Raw genomic sequence first — 27597 nt, forward strand, 5'->3', positions numbered from 1 at the left:
TTTTGTAAATAATGATTTCTGAAAAACAAATGGTAAAAAGTCATTAGTAAAATTATATTACAATGGGTAAAGTAATGGAGAATGCACATGTGTTATCTGTTCATTAAGTAATTCTACGTCGGGTTTATTTTTTAATCTATTAATTTCGAGAATTTCTAATTTGTCAAGTTTATGGCCTTTAGGTAATAACATAGTATTATTTAGGTATTACAATTTGAAGATAGTATATTGATAAACTGCCTTTTAAAATTCAAAAGTGTTATGTTAAATATATCTACGTCATTTGCAAATGTATGAATTCTCCTTATTGGCGAGTGTGCACTGTAGCTTGTTGTAGATACATTTACATAGAATAGTTTATTAAATCGGGTAACCCGGCCCGGAACTCGCAAGTTAATCAGTTGTAACAGTTCGGAACAATAAAATATTGAATTTAATATTTTAAATATTTATTGAAGTATGAGTAATTAATATGTTCAACTGAAATACTTAATTTAAAATTAACAAAACGTAAAAATTTATGCTGAACTCTTTCAATATTATTTAGATGTACTTTATAATATGGTGACCATATAACCGAGTTGTATTCAAGTTGGCTACGTACTAAAGCAATATATAAAATTTTCATTACATAAACTGAGTCAAAATCTCTGATCGTTCGCAACAGAAATCCCAGAGTTTTCATGCTTTTATTTCTTATGCTCTGTATATGTTTAATGAAATTTAATTTTTCATCGAATATAATGCCAAGATCGTACATTGTACAATAGATGATAGGTTTTTCTTTTATTATGGATTCATCGTCATCGTTCCAACAATTATTGCCCCCCCCCCCCTTATTGGGACTATTTCTAGAGAGAGACATAAATAAATTCGATATACTCCAAAATCTTTCCTGAAAAAAAAGCATGTGTAATAAAGTTAAACAAATGAGATTTGAATTGAATGGAAATAAAAAAAAGACTATTATGTTATATATTTATATGTAAAGTTAGTGTTTAATAGTGACTGACCGAAATAAGATTTTCAACTGAAACCAAGTTTCAGCTTCTGTTCTAGTTTCGGCTGAAACTGAAACTTGTTATTATTATCATTCATTATAAGCAGGCAGCCTTTGCTGATGCGCCTATATCTCGTTTACTGCTTTATGTTTGCATTCTTCTTCCTTCAAAAAAGCATCCAAACGGTTTTTGAACTGGCTGACTGAAATGGAATGGGCAACTAGACTTGGCAGTTTATTCCATTAGCAAGTTTTTCTTGAGATTGAGGTAGAATCGAGGACAATAGAGCTTCCAGTTGTGATCCTGTAAATTTGTGTTAGGATTTCATCGATACATCTCGTACAGGGGGCTGTCAAAGTAATTATTGAGTATCTTATAAGTTTCCATCAAGTCGTTCTTTCAATGATGAGTGTCCTAGTGCTTTTAATCTACCGTGGCATCCTTTTAAGTAATTTAGGGATTTTTGTAGCCCATCTTTGGACTTTTTCCAGTAGCTCGATGTCTGAGAAATAGGGACTCCATACTTTATATCCATTCTCCAATAAAGGTATGATAGGTTTTTTTTTTTTTTAATTTGATTAATAATAAAAATAAAAAAAGGCAATTAGATTTAGGGTAGTGTTGTGGACTCATGGACCAGAGATCATTTAAAAAAAAATCTACATTGATATGATGCCACAATGACATATCCGACGTAAACATTTAATACAAAACTGGACAATAAAAGCAGAAGAGTTCAATCAAATTTAAATTATGGTTTTAAAATTTTGATTTTTGAAACTCAATTAATGACAAAAATATATCAGAGTATTTGAAGCAAACCCCACCAAAAACGGAAAATTAGTTATTGAGGCCAAAATAAACCATACATAAAAACCTACCTACCTAAATAATAGCGTAATTCAAAACCGTCTCTAAATCTTGCAAAAACAGATTTCAATTATACTACTTGACACCGCAAACTTAGAAATCTCACAATTCTTTTTTTAAAGTTTTTCACAAATATATCAGTAGCTCCTTCATTGGAGATTTCTAAATTTGCTTCTGATACCCCCATATTGTTTTGAGTATGCTTGAAACCGACAGAAAGACTCTGCATTCAAATCAGTGGTGTGCTATTTGTCAATCACTCTGAAGAAGTTTAAGAATTGTCTCAGTTAAAATTTACATTCAACGCAATAAATATCACATTTTATTTTTATCTCTCTTTAGAATGGGCCTTCGATGAGGAAAGAGCCGCTTCTCTTCTCCTTAAGCCCCTGGAGTTGTTCATCTGCGGGGAGGAGCCCCGTGAGGCCCTGCAGAGGCTCGCCCAGCTAGACAAGCCCCCTTCTGTGTGTGGGCGCGTTTTCAAAATGGGAGAGCCGGCGTATAGCTGCAGAGAATGCGGTAAGTTTTCAAAACTGCAAAAATAAAAAAATCACTTGAGAGATTGAAGTCTGACTTTTCTTCATACAAACATATTCCCGTATTTTCTCCCTGGATTATGGCACTGGAGCAATGAATTTTTTTTACACACTATAAATATTCACCATTGATGTGGTCTTGTTTGGTTTTTTTTTTTTAAATTATCTTTTATAGGAGCTAGGACCACCAAAATACCCTTAAGAGGAAACGCAGTCTCACTTTTCTTCGTACAAATATATTCACGTATTTTCTCCCTGGATTTTGTCACTAGCAATGATTTTTTACAAATATAATAAATAATTATGTAAAACTAAAGGTCCAGACACAGAAAATGAAAAAAAACTATGTTCAAATGCCTGTTTATCAAAAGCATCTATTTTTATCTGCCGTCTTCGGGCATACAGTATACAAATATAACCATTTAAAAAATAAAATTAAAAGAACATGCAAATACCGAAAATTTCTTTCTGTTTTTCTTTCTTTAAAAAGTATCAAAATCCGTTCAGTTTTGAGGTGCGGAAAACGGGAAAACAAGACCTCGATTTTGTCCAATTTAGACTTTTTGCATAGGATTTTGGGAGGCACCTGGGAAAGAGTGACAGAAAAACTATTATTCGAATACCTTTTCGTGAAACTGCTCTCCCACCGCATATCCTCTTTAACAGATGGCTGGCAATGCATTATCTTTTTCCTTGATTTTTTGCGCGTGTGCATAATTTTTCCGTATTTCAGGTATGGACAACACGTGTGTTTTATGCGTGGACTGCTTCAAGCGTTCTTCACACCGGAACCACAAGTACAAGATGGGAACATCCAGTGGGGGGGGATGCTGTGACTGCGGAGACGTCGAGGCATGGAAGAGTGAACCTTATTGCGACCTGCATGTGGTGAGTTTTCCTGTACACTTTTTGAGTTATGTACTTAATTATACAATTTTCTTTTTATGGATTTTATTTGAGAGTTATTGGTAATGAATACAGTTCCGTGTGTGAAATATAACAAAAACCCTGGACGTGTATTTCAACTCGATGTCTGCTTTCAGATAAAAATTCGAATAATAAAATCGAGTGGAGATAAGTTCGCCTCGTTGTGTAGTGGTTGGCGTATTCGCCTATCATTCTCGAGGTCCTAGGTTCGATTCCTGGCAGAATGGGCGTGAAATGTTTATTTTAACCCTTGGCAGAATGAAAAAAAATTTTTTTTTTTGTTTTCTTTTATCAAAGTTTATTGATCCTGGGTGTGATAAAAAAAAAAACAGTTAAAAAGGTTAATTGTATTTTATCAAAATCTTGGCAATTTTTTTCAGGTTGGAACTCTGCCTCAGGAGGCTCCCCAAGGCCTTCCAGAAGATATGAGTGCTCGCACAAGGGAAACTTTGTCTGCAGTACTCGGGTACTGCTACCAACTTCTAACATTAGACCATTCGCCTGGCCTGCCCAACGATTTACGGTAAGGACTTACAAAACCGAGAGAAACCTCGTCAAAATCAGAAGCTGTCCTTTTCAGCATAGCTTTCCGAGCCTTTTCGTCCCATTTTTCACTACCTAGAATTCCGCTGTGTCCTCTGTTTCTTGTACTATGCTTACTCTAGTTCAACAAATCCACTAAATTAAAAAAGTATTTTATAAATCACCCAATACTATTCATCCATGCAATGTGTAGCTGCAAGATGTTTGGTTATCTAGGTTTTATATGTAAATTGAAATTCCAACTGCATATATCCTCTGTAGCTGCAAGACCTGTTGTCATCTAGCTTCTAATCATCATTATCAACTCTCCTGTCCAATGGTGAACATTCGCATCCCCTTTAGATCTCCACATCTCTCTGTCCTGAGTGATCCTCATCCGACCACTTCCTGCAACTCGTCTTATGTCATCAAACCACCTTGTCCGAGGCCTGCCGACACATCTGTCTGCTCTGAGCCGCCAGTCCAGAACTTTTTTAGTCCACAGGAAGACTGTGGTTCTGGCTATTTGACCAGCCCTGCTCTGTTTCTGGTTGGCAACCCTGTGAACTACATCGGTCCACAGCGTTTATCTGTTAACTTAACAGGATGGTTGTCTGTTAACTTAACAGTTTTATCTGTTAACTTAACAGTTTTATCTGTTAACTTAACAGAACAAAATGGGAACCTCCGCCCACCCGCTCTGTGGATGCAAGACGTATTGGGATTTTCCTTTGAGATGATTTTCACAAAAATGGCGCTTTATAAACTATTTTTTTGTGCTTATTTTTGCACCACAATAGGCCAGGAGGCCCAATTACAGTGGTGAATTACAGCACAGAACACCCAACCCAGGCTTGAGAAAAAATCACATTGAACCCAACCCACTTTCCTGGACCCGTTTTAAAGGTCTTTTGGCCTCTTTTCAGATCAGCACATTGCAAAAACAGTATTTTTTTTAGTTTTAACAAATGAATTTTTTTTTTTTTTTTAATTCTTTGTTTACCAATGTTTGATTTGCATTTTTTTTTTAATTTCATCCAAGTTTATATAGTCAATTTGTCTGTCACCCTCAATCTTATTTTCCCAATTCTGACGGCGATAGGCCATGTTAGTTCATAAGCTTGTTAGTAAACCGCAAAAACATGTGTTCTCTCCAAGAATCGAACCTAGAACCTTGGGTGTGTGAGTCAAGCGTCTTAACCAATACACCATGGAGGCCTTCAATAATCCATAATAATTATACCCTAAAGCTTAATTCAAGCTTATTTAAAACCTTCACCTAATAAGAAACTATGCAGAAGCTTGGGTGAAGATCTATGCGACATCCCATCGGTGATAGGTAATAAAGAACTCACACGAGAGGTAGTATTATACTTGGTCAATATAGTGCAGGCAATTGGTAAAATAAACCAAAGTAGGGAAGAAAATGCCGAACACTCTTCTAGTGGAACGGAAGGCCTGTTGACTACTGCCAACAGGCCGGCTTCTCCTGAAGAGTTTTGAGTGGTTTCCTCTCCACATGAGCAGATGCTGAAAAGTTCTTGATTGGCCCACATTAGTATATCCCTCCTGATCCCAACAGTTCAGATAAATTTAAAGAAATTTAATTGCAGAAAAATCCAGAAAAAACCTTGTATAATTTATAAGCAAGCTAAATAATAAAGCAACTCCCATATAATTTTTTTTTTTAAAAGACACTATATTTAGCATTTTTCAAATTTATATGCATATTAATTTGATGTTTAAATATAACTTCTAATGTGTTAATTGTGATTATTTCATTGTTGTGTAAATATTATTGAAGTGAAATCATCACCTATATTGTTTTTGTTTACGTTTTGTGTTATCTCCATGCCAAGAGTAGGTCGACATTTCAAACGAGTCAACTTTTTCACACACTAGTGTCCACATTGTACTCGGTGTTCAAATGATGACATTAACTCTCCTATCTTATGTTATAATACTAATTTTAAGTCTTATAATAATTATAATACTAATTTATTAATCTTATTATTATAATACTCATTTTTCCTCTTCCAAATTTGTACAAAATGTTCTTTAGTTGGTGCCATTATCGTGTATACTGAATTAGTCAAAATTAGGCATCTGTCAATTCGAGTTGTCAAGTTTGAAAGTCTTATGATATTAGTACATAACCCCCAAACAGCGCAGATATACAGTAAAACCCCATAGTTATGTTTTTCAAGGGACCGAAAAAAAAAGTTAAAATGGAGGCTAGTGAAAATAGTTAATTTGGTAAATTATTTTTTATTAAAATAGTTATGTAGCGATGTTTGATCAATTTTTTTATTGCAAATTTTATTAATATCATTTTTGTAAATAAACCATCTTTAAAATTACAACATCAAAAATGGCGGCAATAAATGTCCCTAAAACACAATAAATTCTCTGATGATTTCTAGGTTTTGTCTATTGAATTAACTTACCAACAAGTTGGTATAATTATCGCGACTAACTTTAGACTCTTGAGCTGTCAAAAACATGAAAATGGCGGCAATAAAAGTCAGCTTTCAGTGCGGATTACAAATTTTCCTGACTATCTGCGGGGAACAAAATGTAAAACTGAGTTTTACATGTACTAAAACATACCAAATTCAATTGGACGCGGAGTTTCACTGTATTTTTAATTTAAATAACCAATCCCATAGAAAAAATGTTGGAAAATTCCTTTGTACACTTATTGCATAGTATTTTTTAAATGCCTGTACTCATTAATAATCGACCGTCAGTACAATTGGTGTAAATAGTTATATTTAGAAATTGTTATCTTAGGAAAATGACTCTGAAATTAGTCTTAATTCTTTACCAATCAGGTGTGTGATAAACCAATTCTCCGAGGTCGAATATTAGTAGAGCAACATTCGGCCAAATAGTGACAACTGATAACAGCTAGCTTTAATTTTAATATTCTTAATTATTCCGCATTGTATTTGAAGAGAATCCCTCGCATGATATGATTAATTTTGATAAAATTACAAGTTTGCGTCATTATTAATTATACGGATTTATTATACCACACTATCCTTGATAGGCGCAGTTGTGCGACTGAATTGAATGCCAACTGGGAAAGTGGCGTCGCGGGTTCGATTCCCGCCAGTTGCAAGAGAAAATATTTTTTTTTGTTCTCAATTAGTCTGGGTGTTGTGGTGTATTTTTAATTACCTCCTTCCATATCCCCTCTATCCCACCCGCTGACAAGCCTCAAAATAGAGGCTTAGCGGTTTATTCCTTTTTTAAAAAAATACATATTCTCTTTTTGTGCTTTTCTGTCTCATAATTGAGAGCCAGAATAATAAAAACTAAATTTATTGCAACAGAGAGGGAAAACATTTTTGAGAAGGGAATATGAAAGTCTAGGCATTTACAGGGCTTATGACCTGTCATTGGCTGGCATTCTGCCCATGTATAAAAAACATCCACACCTTCTCAACTCTTCCATCTGTTGACTTTTGTGAAATAAAAGAGCTAAAACCTTTATCATGTGGGTGAGATTCATCCGGCTGAGCCAATTCACCTACTGGGCAACGCCTAAAAGCATTTATTCGATCTTTGTGCTTCTTCTTATACCAGTTAGATTTAAATAACTCCCTAGGGAGGAAATACAGCCTTTCTACAAGCATTTGGACATACTCAGGACATTGTTGATTAAAAAAAACTGCTTATTTTTTTATAAATTTTATTGTAACTTTAAAATATAATGACCATCAAAAATCTATCTTAGCTTTCACTTATACAAGCATAAAAAAATTATTTCTTTGGAAATATCATGGGAACAATAATTTAATCTTACCCCATAATGTTAAGAATGTATCAAAATTATTAAAATATTGCAATGGAAAGCTAACATTTGTCTTAGAATCTACAAAGTAAAATTAAGTTTTCTGCATGAAAAATATAATATTATGTGCAAATCGTCATTTAATTACAGGTTACCGACGAAGATGCTTTAAACTTTCTTCTTCATTCTTTAAATATTGATTTTACTTTGTACCATCTCGATATGTACCGATGAAGATAGCGTTTGTACTCGCAGCCCAGATATCTCCGCTTTTCGTTTTTGTCACATAACACCTTTATCCACTCGAGTCTTTAATGAGTAACTTCAGCCCTACGGGAAATTGGATACAATAAATGTTTTCTTGCATGCGGTAAAGATTAGAGCATTAATCATACAGCAAAGTTTCCTGAAAATGTACAAAAAAAAAAAAAAACAACTAACTACTTTGAACAACGTCACTGTTTCATATGAATCAACCAATGATAAGACAGTTATGGGAGATTTCCTGTTTGCTTCCTGTCAATGGACCAATGGGCAGAACTGATCGAGAATAAGCAGAAGAAAACCTCTGACGTCACACGCGGAGTTATTTCAGAAATACAACATTTAAAAAAATCCTAATGCTCATAATACAATATATTTTTAAAAAATTGACTTTGTTTTATCTTATATCTTCCGTGGGCGGGAAAAGGGGCTTAAGTCATAAAATGGTCAAAATAAAATTAAATGCAAAATTTTAAAAACCCAAAATGTTAAGGATAATTTTCTAAGTATGTAAAACAAAAAATACTCAAAACAGTTGAATCCTTATAATTTGACAGCTGTTCTCGATTTTAAGACACACTCAAAACTTTGATTGGCTTTCCTAAAAAATCTACTTTTTTGACTTAAGCCCTTTTTCCCGTGCGCGGAAGTTATGTCTATTAACAAATATTTATTTTTTTTAAACCACTTAACTTTCTCATTCTTTTCTTATCTTGATTTAAGACAATGTATTTAAAAAAAAATGATTTTGGACAAATAATTTGAATTTTACTGATTTAAGATATATCCTCAATTTAAAAAATGGCAAAATTTTCTTGTCTTAAGAGATGTCACCTGTGCTCAAAATATCCGGCGAACAAAGGGTCAAATCAAAATTAATATGAAATAAGTTGAAACGTTCTATGTCAGCTTACTTGTTTAATATTTATTACCTTCGTCCAAACAACCCACAATAGTGATTATTCTACAGTATCTTTACATTGACTGTCACAATTATAAATTGAAATGCTACTTTTGAAATGTTACACACATGGGTTAAAATGTTTCACTTATATCTTCATTTCAGATTGAAAGACAATGAACAGGACCCTTTGCGAATACTAGAACAACCCGACAGCTTTTGTACCGTCCTCTACAATGATGAAACACACACTTTTGAACAGGTATTGACAAATATACTTCATTTGTTTGTACCCAACTATCCTTTCATCGCTTAGAGGGTCTTCCAGGCGGGCGCTGTCCGGAAGGCAATTTTTTGGCTGCTTTGACCTCTACTCTATACAGACTCAATCTTTTGAACAGTAAATCGTAGAATACACATTTCGAGACAATAAATGTCAAAAATCAAATAAAAATATTTATAAAAATCAATTGCCTGTGAAAACTGACTCCTTGAACACCTTTGACGCTCCTACTGCTGCCACTAAACATACTGCAATTCACCATTGTCAATTTTTGTTTATTGTAACAAGTAAATATCTCAAGTTATTTACAAACAAAGCCAAGCACATCGAGGAAAGTGTCCGTTCCACGTCTATTGTCAAACAAAACATAATGGCCATCTGCAGAGTGAAGTTGTCGCTAGCCAAAAATATGTAACGGTTTCCTTCTATGCAAAATAACGATAGGGCCCCTCTATAGCTAGCGCATCATTACTCTGAGGTTTAAATATTTTTATTTCTTTGAATATATTTTTCCTGAATTTCTTTGAATAATCTTTCAATTTAAATTTGTTTCGTAGGTTATAACAACTCTGACCCGTGTTATAAAGTGCACCCAGAGGGACGCCATTGAATATGTGACCAATATTGACCGGGAAGGAAGAGCCGTGGTCAAATGTTCCACATTTCAAGTTTGCAATGAACTCAAGATTGAAATAGAAAAGTAAGCTACTACTTGACTTTTTTTCTCGCTTGAAGAATCTCAACGAAACTTCGGTATTCATTATTATTATAGATAACTTAAATAGCCCCATTTTGTAAATTATAAAACCTCGAGGCCGCTCCTCAAAGTGATTCTACGAATATCGATTTTTATTTGACTTAAAATTTAAGTAAAACGTCATCACATGCTACAGATTTATTCAAATGATTTAAAGAACTGATGGGTTTTAAGTTTTTTTCAAAACATAAACTTCACTCTCACAGTTTTGGCTTCTGTTGGAAGAGCATTCCATGCCTTAAGGCTATGTCGTAGACGTAGCTGATCTAAGCGAAAGACGTCTGTCTGCTAGTTCATCTGAAATCCATAGTTCTTTGAAATATTCCGGAGCACAGTTAAAACGATTTAAATATTTTTCAGGTTCACCTCGAGGCATAACAATAGGAGTTTAAAGGTTCTTGTTGTTCACACACATGTTGTGGCCCATCAGATATTTGCTATGAAACTACTCCAGTGGTAAGTTTTCTCAATATTCAATTTTACTGTATTTATCATGTTCTATAATTAAAAGAGTTTGTGTGTCGAGGTGTATCACATAGTTATTAAGACCGCACAATAGTTTATTAAAAAAAATATGCAACAAGTCTCAGATGTGCAGTATTATCAATCAGATGAAAATATAAACTAAATAAATTAAGTGATTATTCATTTATGTTGTGGAGGACATCGCCATCAAGCCGTGAAGTTGACTCCATTTGTATGGATGGATGGGTGTGAATTGATTTGAGGTTAACTGAGAAAGATGGATTACAATTTTAGTTATTTATTGAGTAGATACACACGAGTTACATCCTTACAATTTTGTACAGAAGGAATTTACAATAGCGAACACTGGCGAGGAGCTGGTGGACGGGCGACACGAAATGCCAAGATGAAATGTGCTTATTCTTTTGATGCACCACGTTTAATTACTTGTCCGAGCTGACGTTGCATCGAATTACGCGTTGCGGGCCAAAACGGTGTTCGGCCCTGTCAACTTCACGGCTTGATGGTGATGTCCTCCACAATGTCACAAAATTATCGTACTCACCTATCCCCTGACTTTCTCATAGGGTGCAAAACGTCTTGTTTTTGGATAATTCAAAATTTGCATATTTCAAACCTTTGTAGAAAGTTTATCCGACGTCACACAAAAAAAATATTAACTCTATTACCACCGTAATTTTGTGCTTATTTGAAAATAAAAACTATTTTAAAACCTGAAAAGACCCTATTCAACAACCTCCATAAACATGACAGGAGATGAACTGTACAAAAACAACGTCTTTACTCTGCCAAATCATCAGTAAATAATTAAAGTGTCATGTTTCCGTTAGGATGCAATCATTTGTGTCGCACGCGGAAGGCTTCCGCCGAGTGCTGAGCACCGCCGCCCTGGCCCCTCGCCCACCCGAGGCTCCCGTGGCGGAAGGGGTGCTGCTGCGCGACTGCCAGCTGTGGAAGGCGGCGCGGACGGCCTGGCACCGCTTACTGATCCGCGGGATGCTCATGGACTACGACACCAAGAAGGCGCTGGCCACTGTGTTTACCAAGAACTACGGTAATGACTGCATGTTGTTTTATCATATTCCAATTTATTCCCAATGTCCACAAGATGGATTTTAGTGCACTTTCACCATGTTCCCGGCACTTTTCCTCCTTTCAAAATCTTTCTGTCTTTTGCCTACTTACACAAATCTACCTGTTTTAATATGACCCCATTCACATTGATCTCATATTTAGTCTTACTTTCGTTTCTTTCCAAAACCTAGCTATTGACAGTTTAATGGGCAATTATCATGGCTAATAAATTAATTAAAAAATCAAGCCGATCGGTACTATTTTTATTCGAATCTGTCAAGAAATAAGGGATATAAAAAGGATGAAATTCTAGTCATTTGAATGGTGCCAAAAACAAACAATTCTTGACGTCATCAAATATGACTTCTTCGGATGTTTTGTGATGTCATAAATTTTTTACTTCAATGTCTATGGATTTTATAGAGTATTGTAGATAGTTTCCTTTTTCTATGTGTCGTTTGTTTACATTTAAGGCGTCCTGTCACTTATCAAAAGCTACAAGTTGTGATTTATAATTTTCATGATAAATTGAATTAATTTAGATGAGGTTGAAAACCATAAAATAATAAAAGAAATTCGAGACGTAAGATGTAATCCGTTTTCACTTTCATCTATCAGTGCCTGGAACTGGAGTGTGGAGTGGGTAAAGGGGGGGAAGGGTTAAAGATAATATGCACAGTCAACTCTCCTTATATTTCTATCTGTGGCCTGTGGCATTACCAACATTAAAATGAATGCATTACTAGTGAACTTCTGCGACAAAATTTATTACCAACTTATGAAAGGATCGTTTTCGAAAGACCTAATTTTCCAAACGAAAATAATGAATGAAAATATTCATTATAGGGGCTTATATTAATTTAAAAAATTAATTGACTTGCCAGATACGAATGATTTTTCATGTGTCAATATAAATCACTCCTTAGACGTTACTACAAAGTTATGTCATCACTTTTGCTGACAACTGTCATTCTAATCAAGCTATATTTTAAGGACTCTAATAAAAAAGCACCTTTTAAAACCTAATGCATGTTCAAAATATGCAGTTCTAAACTATAAGAAGAAGAAAAAAACAAACATTTTCAAATACTCCTCTCATATCAAATATTTTTTACAACTGCCAGATTTTAATTCAGGTTTCAGAGGGTTAAATCTTTAATTTCTTTCATACAGTTATCGATGTATACGTTGAGCAGCCATGGTGACATCACACATCCCTGTTTGACTCCTCTAGGAATGTCAAACCTTTAGTCTTAAGACTGATGTATCCTTACAAATATTAAATCAATGCTGTTTTAGTATCACTCAAACCTTAAAAATTGTTTTCTTGGCAGGTTTTGTGATGAAAGACTTCATCAGTGATGACCACGACCACGCCTTCTCTGTATCCTCACTCTCCGTACAGATCTACACGGCCCCTACGCTGGCTCACCACCTCATAGCCAATGAAGATGCTCTCTTCATACTTCTTAATACCTTCCTGTCCGAGTGCACCAGGAAATGTAACAACCAAGGTAATTGACCATCACTTACAATGCTTACCGTAAAAAAGTCATTATATAACAATTATTTTGGGATCCAAATGTCGATAGACAAGTTATGGATTTGATTCTCTGGAGTATTTATCAAGATTAGCAGATAATAGTTATGCAGTTCAACTAAAATAAGAGAAAGGTTTAAAGAAGCAAATACAAAATGTTTAAGAATTTTCAGTTTGTCCAAATGATCACAGACAAGTACTGGATTTTTTCTCCTGGGGATCAAGATTATATTATTATAGAAGAAATATATTAGTCTATAACATCTTTTTTATTATAAACACTTTCAAGACTCTTGTAAATAAAAGCTTACCCTTTAATAATTATTTACCTACTTATATTCTTCAGTTTTGGTACAAACGACATTTTGTACGTAATTTCTGTTTTTTTTTTATACACTTCACATGAATTTATTTAACCTGAACATTTCGGCATAAAAATGATGTTTTACTATATGCATATGACAAAAAACATAAAGTTCGGTGGGCGAAATTGATCCTGAACCCTGAAAGAGTCTTTTCGACTCGATGGCTACTCGCAGGTAAAAATCTTGAATAAGTAAATCGAGTGGTTGACGCGTTCGCCTACCATTCTTAAGGCCCTGGGTTCGATTCCTGACAGGGTGGTACTTTGAAGATTTTTTGAACTGTAGTATTTCGGTAGTTTCTGGACTGCCACCAAGACTGATCACCTTACCTTCACTTTAGATGATTAATATACTACACTGCATCGAGTGTACTAATGCAGTGCCCTATCCACCATCGGGTGTGGATAAGGATTTTATGATGTGGTGACAAACTAGATGGGGGGAATATTTGTATAAGAATGCATAGAGAAATATGGGACCTGAACATTTCAGTGGAAAAAGTGGAAAACATAAAATTGAGATTTTACTGTATGTATATGAAACAATAGATCAATACGAATCACACCTTGATTTATACATCGCTGTGTTTTTGTTCCCTAGGCAAATTGGAATTTGAGCGCAACGCGTCCAACATGACCTTCAAGCGTGCCCAGTTCATCCTGTACGATCTCAAATACCTGTTGAGCGTGAGACCCGAAGAGTGGACCGACGCCCTCCGCAAGGGCTTCCTGCAGGGCCTGACGCTGATCCTCAACCTCCTCACCATGATGCAGGGCATGGACACGGTCGTCCGACAGGTAGAGATTACGGTATAACCCGACAAGATGATTCTAGAATGCCGCCATCGGATGTCTTGACAATCAGCTCGCAACTAGGCACCGCATCTCCGAATCACTCGCTTCACCTAGCTCAGAGTGATGCCATGTTTTGGATTTCGATAGCTTGGAACCAGTTGTTTGATCAATGCCATTTTCATAATATGATACCTCAAGGGGCTTCACAAAAGTGGTTCTATGCAGCACCGAATTTAATTCGAACGTAAAACAAGTTATTTTGTCATTTCTTGAATCATTTAAATGATTTAGAGAATACGTGGATTAAAATTATTTTTATGGTTATGAAAAACATAAAAAATGATAATTGGGGGAATATTTGTGAAAACATAAAATTGAGGAACGTAAAAACAAGGTTTCGCCGGGTTTTTATTTTTTATAAAAAAATTAGTTTAAATGACAACCTATTGTATTATAATGTTTCTTAAACCTTTATAGGGCGAGACTCTGGAGAATTTTAAATGATTTTTTTTAAATACTTGCATGCGTTCATATATCATTAATGGTTAAGATTATTTTTTTCTTCAGCAAGTGGTAAAAACGTATTACCAAAGACCGTTTAGAGTTTAAAAATTATTTTATGACACTGAATTCAAACCAATAAATTGTTTTTTAATTTATCACTAGTCTCTGATTTAAATAATTCCCTGTGAACTTACGATAACAGAGTATGTTACTCGTTTTGTTTTTTTTTTTTCAATTTTATTTCAAAACAATCTAATCTGATCAAACAACTGGCTCCCTCATCGTGTGATTAGTAAGTATCGAAAACAGAGATAAAAGACTTCTCCATTGGCCATCTGTGATCATCTATACTAATAACAAAACAAAATGCACATATCTTCAGCGCGATGCCAAAATTTCAAATCTGCAAAACAACATTTATAGATAGATACATATTCTAAAGTTGAAAACTGGTTTAATAAATATTTTTGAATTTTACTAAATAAATTTCATAATGTAGTTAAACATCTAATATTATTGCACACTTTTGTGTTTGTTTTTATCGTAGTTTTTTTTGTTGTTTTTAATCAGTCAAAATGCAGATTTGCAATTTTGGCATTGACCCATACTGGGATAAAGTATTAAATCACAGAGCTGGAATTATGAACATTCTAAGTAGATTTATGATGTTCGGCTTTGCAGTGTGTGTATAGGAAATATTAGTTTAAACTCCATAAATATACTTCTTATTCCATACGAAAAATTAAATTTTCATCTAAAAATCACGTTAACTATTAAAGTATGTATATTAGTGTTACTATTATTTTAGATCAGTAACAATAAACATTTTTAAATGGTTGTTTTTTGTTTTGTATTTGTTTGTATTTGTATTTTCAACATCCCGAAACAAAATTCATATGGGACCTGTGAAGTCAACAAAGTTTATAATATTTACTTGCATCACATGGCTTTCAAACAGTTCAATGAATTGCCACAAGTGTTTTGAGTACCAATTTCAAAATATAAGAACAGGACATGTAATTTTTTTTTTTTTCAAAATACTTTTCTTTAGTTGACCCAGAGAATATTTATTATGTACATGTATGTAATATTTGATACTTTTTTTAGCTTTAAATAAATAAAAAAGTTGCTAATCATTTTTTTGATTGAGTTGTAAATTTATAATTAATCTTCTACTTTTGTAAATATGCCTGTAAGTATATATTGTTTATGCTTGTCCCTAAATGAGCTTTACCAAAAATTCTTGGAGAATACAGTTAAACTTGGTTATAAATAACGATCACAGAAATAGAGGGATCTCGGATATAATGAGGAAACGTTAGTTTACGGTTTTCTTCATACATTCAATCACTTTTATAATGAGCTTCTTCTCGAACCTGCCGAACAAAAATTTTAACAACAGTTGAGCAAAAACTCTTCAATCGTTTAAAAACATAAATTTCTAAATAAGAACCTAAGTAAAAAAATCCAAATAAGCGGCTTACATAGGACCGATGCCGCCGGGCACTGGGATCGGATCATGTTTATGACACTATGTAAGTGTCTAAGTACCTAATTGGTGTTTTTGCTGACAACATTGACAAAGTTTCACACATATTATGGTAGAAATTGTGTGTAAAAAATCCAAGCTTTGAGAACTCCGTAAGTACCGGCTCCGCACCTTGTTACAATTTACAACTTCTTTTGTAATTTATGAATGACATCCTTGTTTCCGAGTTTTTTTTTTTTTTTTAAGTTCTATGATCAATGCATAATAAATATTATGAGTGGGTGATGTCAGATGAGTTAGAAACTAACCCTTGAATTATAAACATGTCTACTAACAAGACAAAGTGTCTCTCAATTCGTGAAAAAGTGACAATTATTTGTGGAGTAGAACGTGGCGCGAAAAATGTTGGAAGTATGTAAAAAGTTTTCTCTATCCGCAGTGGCAACATTGTGGAAAAATAAGAATGTTTATTTATCTCAATTTGAAATTTGGAAAGCGATATGTTTGTAAGCATTTATTATAATTTGTCTTTTAATAGTTTTATTTTTAAATTATCCGTATGAACTATACTTATATTTATTTATTTACTTAGTGACAATATGCAATGGTGATTGGATTTTTAAAAAATCTCTCTGGTATAATGAGCAAAATCAGTCAGTCCCATTTTCCTCGTAACAACCAAGTTCAGCTGTATTTACCTCAAAACTTGAAGATACAGGGTCAATAATGTATATATGTATGTTTTAATATTAGCATTTTTTTAATTTTTGATTTCTGATGTATTCTTCCAGTAATCTTTAACTATTTTTTTTTAATACACACAGGCCATGCCTTCGTGGGATTTTTATTTTATGTCATAGTGTATTTTGTATTTGCAATATTTATTGTAAACAGTAAAAATATCTTTAAATTTTAAATAAATAAAATAAAGAATTTCTTAGTGATAGTTTGCTCTTAAATACACTGAACAAGCTTTTATACAACCAGGTTGGTCAGCACATGGAGTACGAACCAGAATGGGAGACGGCCTTCAACCTGCACATTAAGCTGGCCACAGTGATATCGCTGGCTCTGGAATGGTGCGGCTCCGACAAGGTGGTTCTGGTAAAAGCCTATCGCGCCACACTGAAGAAGCTCCATGACAATCCTCCTCTAGTCAACCCCACTGTTCCTTCCAAGACAACTGTAGTCCACGGTATGTATAATCGAGGTTCGCTGATGTTATTTATTGGCAGCACTTGATAATGAGTTGAACTGATTCACAGTTCAACAGAATCCTGTCATTGAAACTAGTGTCATGGGATTGATTCCCACCAGTTTTCTCGATTGGTCTGTGTATTGCGTTTTTTCGTAACCTTTTTCCATATCCTCTATTTGCCACCCGCTGTCAAGTCATCAAATGCTAAGTTCTGATGGTTGAAAGGGGCTTAGTGTCAACACTTAATATATCCGATGAATAATGTTCGTTTTGACACCGACCCCCGTTTTGTATAGCGTTTTTCTATGGTTAAAAGTTACATTTTGACCACAAAGTAAAGTTTTATAGCTAGATAGCGCTGATAAGAGTAACTTGGCACATTTTTCTCAATTTATGCGTATTTTCAAAATGTGACTTTTGATTCTACACTATGTTTCTTATTTTTTTAAATAATTCGGTTGTATTTTGCTATAACAAGCTTAAATTAAATTAAATTATTATTTTTATAAATGATGTAAAATATATTAATAAACTGTTATAATTGCGATAATTTTTTTTTTTTAAATACCTGTATTTAAAACATGTCATATTTTACTTGATGTAACGTGACATTACTGCACCAGGGCTGGTATTCCAAACGCAATTATACCAGGATATAGTGCGTTTTTACATACTAAATTTTATTAATAAAAGAGGGGTTTTTTTTACTCCAAAGAGTTAATATAAGATTACCACTTTGGTAAAAGTGATCAAAATTATTTTTTTTCGTGAAGTAGTGGTCAGCGCGTTTGCCTACCATGCAAGAGGTCTTGGGTTCAATTCCCAACATGGCTGACATAAAATATTTATTTGAAAAGGTGTTTTTACACTAGAATATTTCATAGTCCCTGGACTGGCACCTGTAGCTTGAGACTGATCATCTTTTACCTTCATGTAACGGAAATGATCAAGATACGCTGCGGTCAGTGTACCAATACAATGCCTTATGCACCATTAGGTGTGGAAAGGGAATGATGATGATCTTTATTATTTCTTTTCTCGAGATTGAATAATAGATAAAATTGTTTTGTCCCCAGAACTAGCCAACCACAGTGCCACTTGTATACAGTACGACGTATCCTGCCTCCACGTGTCCATACACCTTCCGCTGAGCAGATTCCTGGCCGGACTGCACCTCCACCTGCACAAGTTTGGCCTATTCTTCGACAGCCCCGAGTTCCAGATGCCTCGACAGATTCCCGAGCAGATTATAGGTAACCTGTACACATTCCGCTATATCATGTCAGCCTCTTGGTCAAATGGTCAGCGCGTTTGCCTACTATGCGACAGGTCTAGGGTCGATATGAAATATTTATTTCAAATGATATTTTAACACTAGAATATTTCATAGTCCCTAGACTGGCACCTGATAGTGGCAGATAATCAGTCTTACCCTTCGGTTTCCGGTCCATGCAAAATAAAAAATTGGAGTATTAACCACGTTAAGCTAATACATATTTCAAATTGACCCTGACAGGAATTGAACCCGGGACCTCAAACATGCTGAGCACACCAACCACTCTCGTTTTCTTTTAAAGAGGATTTTTTTTGCTGAAATTAGCCATCAAGTCGAAAACCATTTTAAAGACTGAGGATGTTCGTATCGATTTTTTTCATATAAGCCAGGTATTTGTAGGAAAATTAAAATTAAATTAAGGGTCAGGTCACAGAAACATCACTTCGCGTAACCCAAATCAGAATGAATATTACTAATGATTGAATTGTCAATTCTAGACAGATAGGTAAATATCTAAGGTATACATTGATTGAAATTTCGAATTAAAATTTTCTAAATCCCATGAGAAATAAATGTTGCGACTTATGTAAAAACACACGAAAATGCCTTTTCTATATGCATTTTTGTTGCTATTGCAGACATTTAATTCCAAAATCATTCCATAATCCGAGACAAAATAAGTTAAATAATACTCTAAATGCATTGAAACTGCATCAAAGTAATTCAATTTTCACTGTAATTCTGTTAAACTTTGGGAATAATTCGAATCGTTAAAATAGCCATTTTGTACGAACATTTGTAAGCTCACGGCACGGCGGTCGCGAAATTCTAAAATAATTAAAATCATTTATTTTTCAGTACAGAGTGAGACTTGGAAGTGGGATGACGTTTGTTGAAATTGTGAAATTCTTTGAACTGTCATACTTGGCCAGAGCGAAAAAGTATGTACGTCAAATACCTAAAGCGCTTAGTCCGTTTAGGTAGTATCGCGGCCTTAACTGCGATTTTAATTTAATTTAACTCTGCTGCCTTCATTGAGTCTTTCACTGTGTTTGGCAAATTGGATGGATTTTTTTTGTCAAACTTTACAGGATTAAAAAAATATTCTCACATCATCTTTGAGATTTGCGCTGTTTAAAGGGCCAAAGCTTATATTTGATTCTCTAAGATGAGATCCAAGATACCTATTGGGTCTCTGCATTAGGGAAAGTAAATGTCGAAGAAAATCTACTCTAAGGTTAGCATTTGATTCAGGCAGTGGAAAACTTGTCAATCTCCGGCGCTGCCCGAACACTAGGTTTTGAGATCGTGCTTTTTCCACAGCCGGCCACTCTGCCTCGAACGGATTGCCTTCACACTTCCTAATCAGACAGTCATAGTCCGTACAGATCTCAACTGAAATCCCAAAACAGAAAGTTAAATATGTAGTGTTGGCTTAGAATGTAATGCAAAGCTTTCTTCCTCATGACCATATTGCAATTACACAAATAATCAGTTTTAATTTTCGCCAAATACACTTCGGGTTCTATTTCACCCGCAGACCTGTATTGATTTTATCATTCCCTTTTCCTCAGAACCGGTGCTGAGAACGCAAGCCATGATAGCGCAAGTCCACGCCGGGCTGTGGCGCCGTAACGGCTACGCCCTCCTCAACCAGCTCTACTTCTACCACAATGTCAAGTGCCGCTCCGAGATGCTGGACCGGGACATTGTCCTCCTTCAAGTCGGGGCCTCCCTCATCGAGAGCAACGAGTTCCTCATACACCTGCTCAACAAGTTCAACCTCGTAAACTGGGCTCACCCTGACTTTGAAATCAACAGCCTCAAGGCGCCGGAGGAAGATTCCATGAGGCAAACCATCAGCTTGGTCGAGGAGTTTCTAGGACTGTGTATTACAGGTATGAAGAGAATTTATAATTTTTGTATTTTTAGCATTTTCAAATCTATAGTGAAACATTCAAGTTTGTTCGTAAATATTCTAATTTTTACAAATGTTATTTCTCAATTCTAGTTATTGGCGAGCGCCACGTAGCCGGGGTAGGAGAGGTGACAGCCGAGGAGAGGACCAAGAAGGAGATCATCCAACAGCTCTGTGTGCGACCGCTCAGCCACTCGGAGCTCAACAAGACCCTCCCTGAAGACCAGCTACACGAAACTGGGATGGAGAATGTCATTGATGAGGTACAGTATAAAAATAAAATTTGTAGTTTTAAAATTGTATGACCACACAACCTAAGATGTGCATTTTGCAGAAAACAGCCAGCCCTAGTAAAACTCTGATGTATGTTGTATCATTATGTATTGAACATATTATTTTATATTTATATTAGTCTACTTAATTGTAAAGAATCACACAATTAATTTGTTATAATAACTTTAAAAATAATTTAATATAAATTATGCATTTTGTAGAAAACAGCCAGATCTAATATTGAATGATACCTTACACAAACTCTGAATGTATGAGATGACATTCTGTATTAAAACATATTTTTTTATTACAGGTATTTATAATAATTAATGAATTTATAAAATTAAAATTCTTTCGTATTTATCCACTTTCATTTATTTATTTTACAGAAACAAACAGTCAACAATGAATTAATAATACAAAAATATACAGTTTAAAAACAGATCAGCGAAGTTTCTAAATAAAAAATCATACATATTAAATTGTGGTACAACAAAAAAGTGTGTTTGTGTGTATTTATATGAGAGTAAGTGTAGAGGTGTATTTGTGTGGGAGTAGGTGTTCAGGTGTGTGTAAGCGTAAGCATCATTAAATAGCAAGTGGGAGCATATCGCAGCCAGAAAGAATAAGTCTTAATTTATTTTTAAATAAATTAAGGGGCATGTTAAATATATCAATAGATGAGAAAAAAGCATTATAGTTTGAGCAAGAACGATAGAGGAATGAAATCGGCCTGGGTGTTTTTAGCTGAACATAGAACAGATTGATTTCACCAATATATCATTTTTTCAAAATTTTGGGCTGGCTGCTTTCTATATAACTATGTTTAACTATTGACTCATCAATATGTCTGTACTGTTGGCAGGTTGCTGAGTTCAAGAAACCAGTCGCTGGTCAGGGCCGCGGTGTGTATACCCTCCGTCCGCAGTTTTACTCGGAGTACAATGTGTTCTTCTACCACTACACCCGAGAGGATCTCTCCAAGAGTGAAGAGGTTCAGAGGAAGAGGAAAAAGCTGGCTGGTAAGGGCTCCATTGAAAGAAAATTAAATCAAAAATATATTCTACATTAATTAAGCAATGCGTAGTAGTAACATAATTATGCTATTTGTTTTTAGAATTCCCTGCATTGCTCTTTTACTTGATAGGCGTGGAGGTATGCGCAAACAAAGGGTAATAGTGAATAATCTTTGTTAAGTGTTTTGTTGTCATGTCACATTTTTTAATAAAACTAAGATTCAACAAGTAAAAAAAAAACTGTCATAACTGGAAGCTTTATCGTCCCCAATTCCACCTCGATCCCAAGAAAAACTTCCTTTCCAGCAGGGTGGTTTTAGACTGTAATAAATTGCCATGCCTAGTTCCATTTCGGTCAACCGGTTCAAAAACCGTTTGGATGCTTTTTTGAAGGAAGAAGAATGCAGACAAAAAGCAGTACACGGGACATACCAGCAGTCTGCCTGCCTATAACGAATAATAAGAAGTTGTGTAATCCCATATTTACGAAATGAGTTACTGGTGATAAAATTAAAAATATTTATTATAATCTTTCTATAAAGATTTCCGATTAAAATTGTTACATTTTGCAGGGGAATTGGAGTGTTGCCCTCCCCCCGACCTGGTGAAGTTGACTCCCGGCTTTACGATGCTGGCCGACCTATTGCAGAGTGATGTGATGCTGCACGTCATGAAGACGGTCCTCGTGCGAAGTGCCGATCTGCGGGCGAGATCGTTCAGCGAGATGCAGCTTCATAAGGTTAGTTCATCTTCTTACCCTTCTTACTCGGGACAGCATCGGTACAGTGATTGGTGTGTAAATCAATTATTAGAGTTTTAGTTAGATATGTATTTATTTATTATGGAAATCATACAGTCTTCAATCAAATACAAGATAACAATTAAAAGAAATAAGATAGGTTTCAGATTTCACATTTATATTTATTATGGATACAGAAGGAGAGGAAGGAAATAAAATAATGCTAAACAAGTTTTTTTTTTAATAAATAAAAACTTTATGAAAATCAGAAGACATTAATATAGCATTGTGCCTATTAGTTGATACATATAAAGAAAATTTTGAAACTTCCATCTTGCATTCATCTCGTCTTCCTCTGTTTCCATATTTATTTATAACTGAGATTTCAAAACAATTCATTAGAACAATTCATCACATGTATATTATAATTTGCTATTTATTAAATCTTCTAAGAGCAACTTTTGTTTTTATATCCCCATGGTCCAGAATATGTAGATTAGTCAATTCGTTACACAACTTGAAATTCTTTGGGATAGATCTTCCGGCTTTTCTTAGATCTCTTCGTCATTAACACCGTGTGGGATGAAGATGGATTGGAATCTTGTTAACCATTACTTTTTGTTTGTCTCTGCTACACAGTTTTTTGTTTTTTTTTATTCAGTTATATAAAAAATAAATAATAATCCCGTGTGTGACAATACGGTTATGTGTTTTAAATTGAACCAGAATCCTGAATCCGTTTTTGATTCGACCGCTGCTCTCAAGTAAAAATGAAAATTGAGTGGAGATAAGTCCGACTTGAAGAGTAGTGGTTGGCGTGTTCGCCCACCATGCTTGAGGTCCTAGGTTTGAGTTCTGATAGGATGAACGTGAACTATTAGTTTAAAGGGTGGTTCTACACTGCAATTTTTCTCTTTTCCTAAACCGGCACCTGAAGCGTAAGACTGATGACCGCACCTTGTATGTGAAAAAAAAATGTCCATATTAACTGCAATTAGAATTCCCATGCACCCCTAGGCATGGAAATGGTGATGTTATGTTTAAAGGGAATATTTGAGAAAAGGGGTGGGTTAGTTTTTTTTATAACAGCATGAAAGCTCTGAGTTTATGTAAATAAATATGTTGCTGTAGGTACTTCATCTGATGTGCATGGCCCTGAATGAAGAATCCAGCGGTCGGTATCCCTTCCTCGTGTTCTCGGAGCGTGCGGCCAAGCTTGGACTTCCAGCTCTCCTGGAGGAGCTGCACAAGAGCGCCCGCGTGGATGCCCACAAAGACCTTCTGACCTGGACCCTCAACAAGTACAGGTAAGATTAATTGGTCCGCATCGTGTTAAGAGAAAACTTTGCTTTTGACCTGTATTAATACAGTGGAAACCTTGTGAGAATAATCATCAGTGTCCTTACGGAGCACTGTCAACACTAACGCAGCAAAGATTTTATGCGTCCATAGAATCAATGAGGAAGTTCAGTGGTTTTAAAAATAAATTGTTTGTGAATAGACTCAATCTAAGCCCAAAATGTTTTTTTATTCTAGACTGTTTGAAGTAAAAAATTACGAAAAATCTCTTTCCAAACTGTGCTGTTACATTAAGAAAAAGATGAGATATTTTTAAATACCTGTATCTAATTTTTGAAACCTTCGAAATGAATGTAGACTGAAATATATTATATCTGACTTCAAAAGAAAAATAAAATGTTTATTGTTTTCCTCTTGTTCTAGATCTATGGCCACCATGGAGCAAAGTGCAGAAGGAGAGGCTGATGATACTATGGGGGAAGTAGTTTCCAGTAGTTCACCCCTGAACAACACCCAAGACACTGGCTCCAACACCTCCAAAGGTTATTTCATTGCTTTTTAAGTAATAGATGTTCTACCATAATATTGTGCAAGACAGTGTCCAAAACAGTAGCTAGGTAACGCCATTAGTAAAATCTCATTTTTACATTAGTCAATATACATTTTCCTGCTTTTCAAGCCGATATATTCAGATCCCGTATTTCTCCATACGCTGTCATTCTAAAATTCCCCCCAATGAGGAAGTTTGGTGTTTTGTTTATAATGTGATAATGGACTATCAAACTATGCCAACTCATTGAAAATGGACTCCAAAATTGAAATATTTGAGCAAATCATAAGATCCTAAATATTAAAAAAAAAAAAAATATTTAAAAAAACTTCGCCGTACAATTGAATGCTCTTATTTTTACTGGGTGTAAGGAAATATTTTTCATACCCAATTTCCCATGGCACTGAACTTCCTCATTAGCATTTCTCCATACATTGTCATTACCTCAGTTAAACGTTTTTAAAAAATTCAAATTCATTCAAATGTGTGTCATGATAATTTGGGGTGCTATTCTGAACCGCTCTTGCGGCTTGAGAAAACAGTTTTTCTCGTGTATTTTGTATGTGAATATACTAAATAAAATGGCCGCGAGAACGTTTGGAATACCACCCCAAAATTAAATTTTAAAGCGTGCTGTATAATTTGTGTTTGTTTTAGATCTAGATAGAGAGTGGCGAGCCAAGATGGCTGCCCAGAAGCGGGCCAAGATAATGGCGCAGATGCAGGCCATGCAGAACAGCTTCATGAAGGAGAATGCCAAGTTGTTCCAGGAGACTGATACTAGTGAGTTCACATTATCATTCCATTGCTCAAACGCAGCCCGTCTTTTTGCTGCAAACTAACTTCGAGTTTGACCAAAATCATACTTCATTTATTTTTGCATTCGGGTGGCTCTATAAGCGGCAGCGCACGCGTTATTACTCTGAGGGTGTATTTTATAGATTTAAAATTAAACCGGTTTGTTTAAAATTGAAATCCCTCTAATGTATATAATCTCCACAGGCAGTCAGTCCTCGTCCAAGGTAGAGGCCGCCCCAGACGCAGCCATGGAAGTGGTGGAGACTCCCGAGCTGGCGGAGAGGATGTGCACGTGTATCCTGTGCCAAGAGGACACAGCTGTAGGACTAGACGGGGCGCCACTGGTGCTGGCCGGCTTCGTGCAACAGTCCAGCGTACTCCTGCAAGATAGGTAAACTAACTGGAACCCACAGGCATGATACTCTAATAGCGAGAGTGTTTGTCTCTTAAACATAGTTTCAATGATGTTAAAGATTTTGGTTCCAAAGTGATCATATTCAGCTGCCTGATTGCTCTTCAAATGTCGATATCGTTAGTGATCTGGCAATATGTAAGATATTTTATAGGAGTGAATTTGAACTATGAACTATGCATTCGGAAGGGTGAATACAATAAGGAACTTCAGCAAATTTGATGCAATATTATTTTTTTTGCGCGCGATAAAAATTGGAGCATTAAATTGGATGGCAAAGTTTCCTGAAAGTGTAAGGAAGAAAAAAAAAACATTTTAATGAAAGCGAACTACTTTGAATGATGATATGAGAGTTATGGAAGACTTCCGGTTTGCTTGCTGTGGATGGACTGATGGGAAGAACTGATCGAGAATAACCGGAAAAGAACCTCTGACGTCCCACGCAGAATTATTTCAGAAATACTTAACTTTTAAAAATCGTAGCGCTAAAATATAAAAATTGAAAAAAAATCTAATAACAATTTTTTTTTTAAAAACCACTGAACTTCCCCTATTTTGTCGGCCTCGTGGTGTAATGGTCAGCACGTTAGCCTGCCATGTAAAGGGTCTCGGGTTCGATTCCCGACACGGTTGATGTGAAATATTTATTTAAATGGGTGTTTTCACACTAGAATATTTTATAGTCCCTGGACTGGTACCTCAAGCGTAAGACTAATCATCTTACCTTCATGTAACAAAAATGATCAAGATACGCTGCGATTAGTGTACCAATGCAGTGCCCTATGCACCAACAAAAATGATCAAGATACGCTGCGATTAGTGTACCAATGCAGTGCCCTATGCACCATTAGGTGCGGAAAGGGAATGATGATGATGATGAACTTCCTCATTCTGTGTGTTAATAGAACGACATTCCTGGACGAGTATTTGGGCTCGATGGCTACTCAGGTAAAAATCCTGAAAAGGAAAATCGACTGGAGATAAGTGTACCTCGTAGCGATCAAGTAATGCTGGATGACCCGGGCTCAATTCCTGGGAAGGTGATTGTTAATTGGTTGATTGATTCGACCCTTATCTAGACAGAACGAAAAATTTATTTTTTTTTTACCCATTTGATGGTTGAAAAGGCTTCAGAATCCCAAACAAAAAAGGTATTTTTTTCAGTTAGGATTTAATAATATTGTAATGCCGATTTAACTGAATGCTGTTTAATTCTTGTTTTAGTTCATGAAAGAAAAATAAATCGTATGTATCCTGTAGGATACATTGCCAAGAAAAAGGTTCATTACCTTAATTGTCACACTGCCATACAACTAGTGTTGTTTCTCTTGCAGGAGTAATGGAGTCCCTCCTGTGGACGCCAGCTCTCCCTTCCTGCCGACCGCGCTGGCGCCCGCAGTACACGTGTCCACATGCGGTCACGTAATGCACGGCCACTGCTGGAAGAAATACTTTGAGAACGTCATCCTCAGAGAAAACAGGAGGTACGTAGAGGTTTCAGCTCTGTAACTTCGCAATTGTTAACAGGTGGAAGAATCAAAGGAATATAGATGTTCACATATAGGCAGAATGGTGAATGTTACCAGTGTGTTTAGTGGCCACTTCAACCAGCCAATGACAGCCCTGTGGATGCCTAGACTTCTATATTCCCTTATCTAAAATGTTCTTCGTCTCTGTTGTGATATGTTAGTACTAGACTTTAGTGTAAATATCCAGCCATCGAGGTTATTTTGAGTTACTCTATTTTATTGAAGTTGCGATTTGATGATTTCAAATTTAGTAATGCAATTTTTCTTCCACAGGCCGTACCGCCTGCGCCAACCGGCGTCCTTCAACATCGACAAGCAGGAGTTCCTCTGCCCGCTCTGCGAGTGCCTCTCCAACACGGTGCTGTTGCTGCTGCCGTCGCTGTCCGCCCTTCAGCCCCCGCCCCATGCCCCGGCCCCCGCTCTGCCCTTCCACACGTGGGCAGTCTGCCTGCAGGCCGTGCTCAACTGCAGGGTAAG

At 35.6% G+C, this 27597-nt stretch overlaps 1 protein-coding gene across 2 annotated transcripts in view; it reads left to right on the forward strand.

The window, feature by feature from the left end:
- The window catches only part of Ubr1 (Ubr1 ubiquitin ligase), a 45198-nt gene that overhangs the window by 10339 nt on the left and 7262 nt on the right, over positions 1-27597 (forward strand). For both annotated transcript variants that reach the window (XM_088233488.1, XM_088233489.1), the window contains exons 4-24: positions 2214-2390; positions 3141-3295; positions 3715-3857; positions 8986-9082; positions 9661-9803; positions 10221-10316; positions 11177-11400; positions 12755-12934; positions 13926-14122; positions 17100-17307; positions 18387-18563; positions 20161-20484; positions 20598-20767; positions 21643-21799; positions 22366-22532; positions 23664-23839; positions 24255-24373; positions 25039-25164; positions 25384-25570; positions 26926-27075; positions 27394-27592. In XM_088233488.1, coding sequence (XP_088089614.1) covers positions 2214-2390; positions 3141-3295; positions 3715-3857; positions 8986-9082; positions 9661-9803; positions 10221-10316; positions 11177-11400; positions 12755-12934; positions 13926-14122; positions 17100-17307; positions 18387-18563; positions 20161-20484; positions 20598-20767; positions 21643-21799; positions 22366-22532; positions 23664-23839; positions 24255-24373; positions 25039-25164; positions 25384-25570; positions 26926-27075; positions 27394-27592 — 3572 coding nt within the window. The remainder of the gene's footprint in view (positions 1-2213; positions 2391-3140; positions 3296-3714; positions 3858-8985; positions 9083-9660; positions 9804-10220; positions 10317-11176; positions 11401-12754; positions 12935-13925; positions 14123-17099; positions 17308-18386; positions 18564-20160; positions 20485-20597; positions 20768-21642; positions 21800-22365; positions 22533-23663; positions 23840-24254; positions 24374-25038; positions 25165-25383; positions 25571-26925; positions 27076-27393; positions 27593-27597) is intronic.

The sequence above is a fragment of the Micrasema longulum genome, unplaced genomic scaffold (genome assembly GCF_059751315.1).
Source record: "Micrasema longulum isolate JH-2025_06_02 unplaced genomic scaffold, ASM5975131v1 h1tg001112l, whole genome shotgun sequence".
Classification (NCBI taxonomy): Eukaryota; Metazoa; Arthropoda; class Insecta; order Trichoptera; family Brachycentridae; genus Micrasema; species Micrasema longulum.